The sequence below is a fragment of the Hydra viridissima genome, unplaced genomic scaffold (genome assembly GCF_058129835.1).
Source record: "Hydra viridissima isolate aposymbiotic clone 2 unplaced genomic scaffold, HvirCarnegie_v1 scaffold_10, whole genome shotgun sequence".
In the NCBI taxonomy this organism is placed as follows: Eukaryota; Metazoa; Cnidaria; class Hydrozoa; order Anthoathecata; family Hydridae; genus Hydra; species Hydra viridissima.
The window spans coordinates 14,590,524-14,599,170 of NW_028324309.1; the positions used below are offsets into that span (position 1 = coordinate 14,590,524).

At 27.2% G+C, this 8,647-nt stretch overlaps 1 protein-coding gene across 3 annotated transcripts; it reads right to left on the reverse strand.

Annotated features, from left to right (window-relative positions):
* Nucleotides 1–485: 485 nt before the first annotated feature.
* LOC145181413 (delta-aminolevulinic acid dehydratase-like) lies at nucleotides 486–8,439 on the reverse strand. 3 transcript variants are annotated; one of them, XM_090101297.1, is made up of 12 exons: nucleotides 8,259–8,439; nucleotides 4,161–4,211; nucleotides 3,971–4,067; nucleotides 3,502–3,640; nucleotides 3,336–3,419; nucleotides 3,122–3,186; nucleotides 2,599–2,654; nucleotides 2,166–2,253; nucleotides 1,776–1,862; nucleotides 1,649–1,678; nucleotides 828–927; nucleotides 486–673 (listed from the first exon to the last, which is right to left on the reverse strand). In XM_090101297.1, exons 1-12 carry the CDS (start codon nucleotides 8,366–8,368, stop codon nucleotides 615–617), a joined length of 966 nt encoding a protein of 321 aa, XP_089957423.1. In that variant the 5' UTR covers nucleotides 8,369–8,439; the 3' UTR covers nucleotides 486–614. The 3 variants fall into 3 exon arrangements, with proteins under 3 accessions (XP_089957423.1, XP_089957422.1, XP_089957424.1); XM_090101296.1 differs by having other exon boundaries at nucleotides 3,122–3,210; nucleotides 8,259–8,434; XM_090101298.1 differs by lacking the exon at nucleotides 1,649–1,678 and having other exon boundaries at nucleotides 3,122–3,210; nucleotides 8,259–8,438.
* Nucleotides 8,440–8,647: the final 208 nt, after the last annotated feature.

The window sequence follows — 8,647 nt, forward strand, 5'->3', positions numbered from 1 at the left end:
ATACCAAAACTCTCTTCAATCCGATGACACTTTTTTTTCCGCTATCATATCGGAATGATAACGATACAGAAATGAAACGATACGCAGACCCTTAGTCTGTATCTCTTCCAAAACTTCATTGGTCCTGAAGAAGGTAGAGCGTTTGGTATAAAGGATTTAGATCCATATAAAGTTATCACTTTAATCGAAAAGAAATAAATTTTGTTTGGTCCTTTCGTAATTTTGACAAATTTGGAAGCGTTAAACTACTGACAAGCCTGATGGGCTTTTTTAACTCTGCTGAACCTAAGAATATTTTTTTACATAAAGTGTGACTAATTTAAAAATAGCAAAAAAAAGTAAAAAGTTTTATACTTGAATAAATTTAAATTTACTTACCTGCAATAATAGCTTGTACCACTATTTTTCATTTGAAAGGTCATAATTATCACTATTTTCCATTTGAAAGGTCATAATTATCACTATTTTCCATTTGAAAGGTCATAATTATCACAATTTTTCATTTGAAAGGTCATAATTATCACAATTTTTCATTTAAAATGTCATTATTATCACAATTTTCCACTTTTGCACACATTTTAAATCATATTTAATAAATAATAAAAGTTCACTATCTATTCTTTTAACCATTTTAATACTTGTGGTGTGAAATATGAAATTAAAATCGTCGCACCTAAATGAATATAGGAAGTCAAGAATATAACATAAAATGGGAAAAAATTTATAACTCAAGATTAAAATATTGTTGCACAATTAATTTTAAAAAATAATCTTATATTCTGAGTCTATTAAAAACAACAACAACAGTTAAATTCTATTTTTTTTACCGGCTCTCATCATGCAATCAAATGATTCCATAACTGCACGCTGCATGTCAAACGCACCTTGTTGACTTGCATGATATAACATGGCGTATTCACCTGATACCTGAAAAAATGGATAAAATAGAAGTAAATATGTCTATAAAAGCAATATTTTTGGATGAACTAGAATCTCAACTGCATAAACAGACGGTAGTAGTGAATGAGCACCAAGAGCATGGCAGTAGTTTTTGATTTCTTTTTATGCTGCCGCTTTTATTCAGAACTTTCTTTAACCTTCGAGGCAAACTTTTTTGGTTTTAACGTTTTTTTTATAAATAAAAATCATGTAATTGAGTTAAAAAAAACAAACAAAAAAAACAACAACAAATAAACAAAAAAAAAAACAAAAACAAAACAATAAAAAATTTTTTTGTTCAAAAAGCAAATTGTAAAAAAAATTTTATGCATCGGCTTTAGGGTGTACCAGGGTATAAAGTAAATTTTTAAAAATTTTAATATTGTTATGCAGTCCCCCCAGAATGTTTCACTATAATACCTTATGGTACTACACAAAGAATATCAGCTCTTTTGAGTAATATTTTAAGTGATATTAATAATTAGAGGTCATAAAGATTTTGCCATTATAAAAGCTATGCATTAGTGGTTTCGCAAAATGGTTTTTTAATAGTGATCATGTCTCAATAAAGATTCCACTTAAAAACCTGATAATTCTGCTAAATGTGCACAGTTTTTACTGCAATAATTAGTTGTTAGTTCAAGCTACTACTGCTATAAGACTATAGCTTTTAAATTAAGATCAGTTGAAATGTTGAAACAATCCTTACTTGATATACAGCTAAAGGATAATCAGGATGCTAAAAAAATTTAAAATCAAGCAAAAAAACCCTATTGAACACTAGAATACAAAAAAATTAAAAAACTTAAAAAAACAAAAACATTTCATATTATTACTCTGTTTTTTATTTCTTTTACAACATCAAGATAAGCCATTCCTGGCTTGACCATCAAAATATCAGCTCCTTCCTCAACATCACGAGACTAAAATATTAAAAGTGAATTGTCCTCCATCAACGTGGTCAGTTAAGCAGACAAATAAATCTTAGAATTAAACAACAATAAGAAGAATAAATTAGAGTTCTTAACACACCTTCATAAATATTATAATTAGAAAGTAACAATTTTACTATTAACACTGGTAGCCTTTTAAAATCTTCCTTACTCTTTGAAGTATTTTTATCATGGTTATTGTTATCAATACTACTATTGTAATTATTGTATTTTCCCCCTGACTATGCAATTATGTATGCAATTTAAAAAAAAAAAAAAGAATAAAAAACATGCCACTGCTCTATTAGCTAGTCCGGCAGCTTGAGGAGGCAGTTGGTAGCATCTACGATCACCAAATGCAGGAGCTGAACCTGCTGCATCCCTTAAGACACATTAGTTTGTTAAACAAACATCACATAGATAACAGTAACACAGTTTTCATTTTTTTAAATTATATTGTATATTATATTTTGTTATAATATTTTATTATGAAATAAATTAAAAGAAAATAGTTAAATGTTTTTGTGCTACATTTTAAAAAGTTCATGAAAATGTTAAAAAAATATTATATAAAAATTTATATAATAAAATATAAAATACTAGACTTTAATAAAAGCACCATATAAAAATTTCAGATTTTTCAAAACAACAGATGAAAAATCAAAGATAAAAATAGTTACACAAGGTTTTAACAGCTTAAGTATTTATTTTTTACTTCAAATGATACCTGAATGGACCATAAAAACAAGATGCAAACTTGGCTGAGTAGCTCATTATTGCAACCTATCAAATATTTAAACAATAAGAATGAATGATGAGAAATATATTCTGCCTAAAACCTCACTAGAACCTCATTCTATATTTCATAATGATAACAAAATTTATATAAAATGGACATTTGTGAGATTTAATTGATGTTCATTTTTATTTCATTTTATAAAAACTGATTTGTTTTCAGGTGGAACAACTAAAAATCTTAAACATTAAAAAAAAAAGGATTAAACAAAAATCAAAACTTTATGAAAAGTTTTTTTTTAAATTTTTTCAGAAAATTAATCCTCATTTGTTCTTTTTGATTAATTTCAATAAAAAAAAGTTTATTTCATTCAGGCAAAATAGTAATTATTATGCACACTATTAAAACAAACTGATTATCAAACATTTATGTAAATCATTAAACTAATACTAATGTCAATTTTATCTTAAATTAGGAAAAAGAAGCGAAAACTAAAAATTCGAAGCAATTTTACTTTATTTCTCAGGAAGTTTTCTTTCAGGATTTGATCCACTGCTAAAATCCTTCCATCCATCATATCTGAAGGAGCAATAATATGACAACCTGTCATAAAAATATTTTAAAAAATCTAAATGTTAATAAGAGCTATTCAAACTAATTATATAAATATAATAATTCTAAAATTCAATGAACAACAATAAAATTCTGTATTTTAAAATGAATTTCACCTGCTTTAGCATAAACAAGCGATGCTTGAGCAATAGCATTTACACTTGCTTTATTGTTAATAGCACCTTCATTATCCAGCACGCCTAAATATTTTCAAAAAAATGTAAATTACAAACCACAAAATATGAATTAATCAAGAAAGTAAAGAAAAAATGTTATTTTTACCACAATGACCATGATCAGTGTAAGCACAAAGACATACATCACATGCAATGAGCAAACTGTCAAATGATTCTTTTAGCAAGCTGATAGCGCTTATAACAGGATTAAACTGTGTATCATAGATAGCATCACCCTTACCATTCTTTAAAAAGTCATGAGTTTAATATAAGATATAACTTTATGAAACTTTACATATATATATATATAGCACTAGAACCTCATTCTACATTTCATAATGACAACAAAATTTACATACTTTATATAAAATAGAAACTTGTGAGATTTAATTTATGCTACCTGTTCACTTTTATTTCATTTTATAAAAATTGATTTGTTTTCAGGTGGAGCAACTAAAAATTGCATTAAGGGTTTTGTTAGTTTCACCACAAGCATATCCTCTTTTTTAGATTTTGTATGACTTTACATAGATACATGTGGATGAAAAATCTGTGTAATATATTGCTTTCAATACCTTATGCTCATCTTTCACAACACCAAATAGCAGAACTGTCTTTAGCCCATTTTCAATTAATGGCTTTAAGTAACTTAAAATCCTATTTTTACCAACCCTAAAATGAATATACCACACATAAACATTATATCTATATAACTGATACATAAAAGGAAAAATAAAACACTGTATAATATATGAATAAATCTACCTAAATTGACCAGGTAATGACTTAATTTCATCCAATGCATCATCATTATGGCTGAATAAATATAAAATAATAAACAATACTAATAACAGTAAAGGATAACATAATAACAGCAAGAAATACAAAAAATTATCACAATATGTTTTAGAAAATTCTAGTTTTAACATGCTAAAGGGCATTTGAATGGAAAACTTTAAAACTTGAGTACCAAACTCCTTATGGTCCTAGATATCCCATAGTATACATATGCTATACTATAAATATATGGTATATATGATAAATATGTAAATCTATAAATAAAAACAGACTGAGATTTAACTTAAAGGATTTTTGATGAAAAAATTATATCACCTCAAGTATTTTTTGTGGCCCTTTTATATAAAAAGGTATCAAACATTTTAAAAGAAACCTATTGGACCTTATGCTTTAAAAATGTCTCTTCTAAATAATGTTTTGGCATAAAAATTCTTTTTACGTATATTTTGGCAACCATCACAATAGTAGCTTTCACTTTTCTGTACCTGTTAATCAGATTACTAGTTGCAATTTGTAACAGGAAGTCACAAAACATCACACACATAAAAAAAGATGTGTATTAACATTGTTTTTAAATGTTTAGTAAAACTGATATTTTTTGGAGATCAAAAAAAGTTAGCAAAATTTTAAATAATGGAAAAAAGTTTTATTGGATTAAAATATGTTGGCTGATACAAGCCATGATGTGATGGTTTAACAAGAAAACAAGGTCTTTTAAATCAACATTATGATGAAAGACAAAAGTCATTATGGAAGTTATTGATGCTCTTAAAATTGCTTAAGTCCATGAATATCTGATGGTAATAATAATTTGCAACAGGAATAATACAGAATGCACAGTATTTTATAATTGTGGGCAATTTTGCAGTAAACTTCTGATTTCTTATATAGGATGAGGTGCAAAGCTATCATTGGAACAAGGCTAAATGTATGCTTCATGCTAATGTTATATACTATAAATCAAATGATGGACTGATATCTTAATCATTTTGATTCCTTTCTGAGGACAATGAGCACAGTTTGTACTTAGTATGTAAATAGCAAAAGCATGTTACTAATTACATAAAGACAACTTAAACTTTTCTGATGGCTGTGCTGCACAAAGTAAAACCTTATTAATATTTGCCATGACAAATAAAACTGTAATATTGATGTTGAATTGGTATTTTTTGCTAAAAGTTATGGTAAATCTTCTTGTGATGGCTGCACAGTCAAAAGATTAACTGCACTAGGTAGTTAAAAAAAAAGAGCAGTAAGTGAACACATTTAGGATTTGTAAATTTTGTGACACCAATATAATAAACAATTAATTTGTAATGCTTCTAAAAACAACATCAAGAAAAGTTTGAGAACCTAGGCTTTCTGGGGAAAGAATCTTCCCCAGAATTCTCATTACCAAATATACAATTTCTTTTTAAGAGATAATCAGCAAACAGATGTCCAGATATTTAACCTTGTACAGATACTAAATCAATTAGTTGTGTGACATGTTTGTTATCATATAGATTATGTAACTTGCAAATACAATAACTTTTGATAGGTTGGAACAAAAAAAGAGAAGCAAAGCAGGTTATGAAATCAAATTCATGTATTCACATTGTTCCAGTCAAAATCCTATAGAATAGTTATTTTTATTTTGGTATGTTATTTAAAATAAACTTTAAAAATAACTTATGTATGTATTACTTTATTATATACAGTGTGTTTATTATATATAGCGTGTTTATTGTATTTTTTCAGAACATTTATTATATAAATGTTCTGAAAAAAAGTCAACATGCTTTGCTATAGTGATAAGATTCCAAACTTTGAAAGGCTGGCACAAGAAACCCATAAAACTCTTAACAGAGCAGCAAATTATTTAAAATTTTGAGTAAACAGACTCAGTTCAAGATGCTCAGGTTCTGGAAACCTGAAGTTACTACTAAGAAGTTGTTCAGGAAGTCAATTAAAATCTAATGGAAAAGAAAAAAAAAACCCATGCTGTCTATGCATAAATATTTGAAACTCTATCCATGTAAGCTCAGATTGGATTTTGTTCACTGATGAAGTAAATTTTTACGTTAATGGATCCAATAATGTCCACAATTGTGTGGTTTAGGTTAAAGCTAATCCAAGTGAGTAAATGCATATATTAAAACTGATAATGGGAATAAGAATAACAGCAGGATTCCTTTTGGAGCCTCTTTGAAGACAACATAAATAGTGACAGCTATCATAAAGTACTTATCAATCACTTAATCAAAAGTTGAAAGCAAAATAAAGTACTCAAAAATCATGTTTTAGTAGCATGGAGCTACCACACACACTTGCAAAGCAAAATAAAGTGCTCAAAAATCATGTTTTAGTAGCATGGAGCTACCACACACACTTGCAAAGAAGCTAAAAAACGTCTTTAAAAAACATGATACCTTAGTTTTTTGCAAAACACTAAAAAAGAAAATCTTTAAAGTCACATCATCATTTTGACTATCAAAAGTGTCTTAAATCATAAACCTCACTTTTTTTTTTTGCTAATCAGTTTACATATATTTATATTGTTATACAGAAAATTTAAGTGTGTATTGGAAATTCTCAAGTAAAACTGCCTAGGTAGCTAGTTTTATGTTGATACCTCATTTGATTCATTTAATATTGCTATTTAATATAAGGGTTGGTCTAAAAAAAAATTTTCAGCATATATTAGCAAAAATTTAAATATTTTAGGAGCCATAGGAAGATACTCAAAGTTTTATTGATAGTCAAGTTTTTCAAACTTACATAAGTTTTTAACATATGTGAAAACTAGTAAATTCAAAAACATAGGGTGACTTGCTGATTTGACACAGAATGACCCCACAAAATTACCCAGCAAGCACACAACGTTGAAACAACGTTGAAATAACGTTGATCAACGTCGATCAACGTTATTTCAATGTTGTTTCAACGTTGTGTGCTTGCTGGGTAGCAGAGTATGTATGAATGGCAAAAGATATGAAGACCACTTAGAAAAAATTATCAAACTCCACTTTTCATTTTTTTATACTAAATTGAGCTGTATTTAAATGGTATATAACTAAATAACTAGAAAAATAATTAGACTAAAAGTTATATTAACTTTTAAATGCATCCATTTTCTAAAAAAAAAAAATAAATATCATAACCAACCATTCTTAATGACCTATCTTAACTGATATATTTATGAATTTTATCAAAAAAGGTAGATGGAACAGACTAAATGGAAAAAAAACAACTGTAAAAGTCACTTTTATTAATAAATAAGTACTTTGCATTAAACTTAAAACTTTAGTAAAGATATGAAAAGCAAGTTAAAAGAGCATGAAACAGAAACCTGACACTTTGTAATTTTATGAGTAAATTTAATGTTTAAGATAAAAATGTGTGAGTATTTCTAACAATAAATCAGGATTTTTTTTACTTTATCCCACTACAATTTAAAACTTAAAATGTCTAAACTTGAGCATAATAAATAATTATTTTTGGAGCAAAAAGTATACAATTTTCAACTAAAAACAATAATATTTTTTATAATTTTAGAGGGATTTTTTTGTAAACTAAGAGACTTTAATAATGATTCTTAAAATTTTACAAACATTGAAGCCTAACCAAATAATTGTTTTAATTTGTATCATATTTATAAAAATTTTTGTAATTTTTAAAAACTATTTCCTTTCCATAATTTTAATACAGGATGTACTACAATGCAACATAAAAGATAATACATTCACAGCAGATATGTGTGTGTGTTTGTTTTAGTGTGTGTGTTTGTTTTTTTAGTGTGTGTGTTTGTTTTTTTTAGTGTGTTTTTTTGTTTGTTTGTTTGTTAGTTTGTTTTAGTGTGCAAGTATATTTGTTTTTTTGTTTTTTTCTTGTTTGTTTGTTTGTTTGTTTGTTTGTTTGTTTGTGTGTTTTAGTGTGTCTGTTTTTTTGTCTTTTTGCTTTTTTGTTTGTTTGTTTGTTTGTTTGTTTGTTTGTTTGTTTGTTTGTTTATGTTTGTGTGCGTGTGCGCTTAAGTATATAGAAACATATATGCACACAAGACAAAGCAATAAAGTGTAATTTAACCTGATAAAAATTGGATAGATAAGTGAATAAGCAGAAAGGCCTGATGAGCTTGATTGCCAAGAACGCAAAGTGTTATTGAAATAACCGCCTTGTAAAATGCAATGAGGCATTATATAATAATTCTAAATTCAATATAAAAGGAAACAACATTGTTTATGCTTATTTTGTCACGAGCTAAAATATTGTAAATATTGTAAATATTGAAAGTAAAATGAAAGTGAAATCGGAGTAAACATAATCAAAAAATCATTTTTCCCGTTTTACCGAAAGAAATGGGCTCAATGAAGGAGCTTTCCACTAATAAAATGTCTCTATAAATTTCGCGGGGCACAAGAACACGCTCGAAGACCATGCAACATATTTCCAGATCTCTCTTTTATCATTATTAT

Excerpts from the sequence above, each read along its gene's own strand:
- LOC145181413 (XM_090101296.1), bottom strand. The coding sequence starts at position 8,368 with ATGCCTCATTGCATTTTACAAGGCGGTTATTTCAATAACACTTTGCGT. Across the intron at positions 3,420-3,501 it reads CACTGATCATGGTCATTGTG|GCGTGCTGGATAATGAAGGT; the intron begins GTAAAAATAACA and ends GAAAATATTTAG. Across the intron at positions 3,211-3,335 it reads GCTTGTTTATGCTAAAGCAG|GTTGTCATATTATTGCTCCT; the intron begins GTGAAATTCATT and ends TTTTTATGACAG.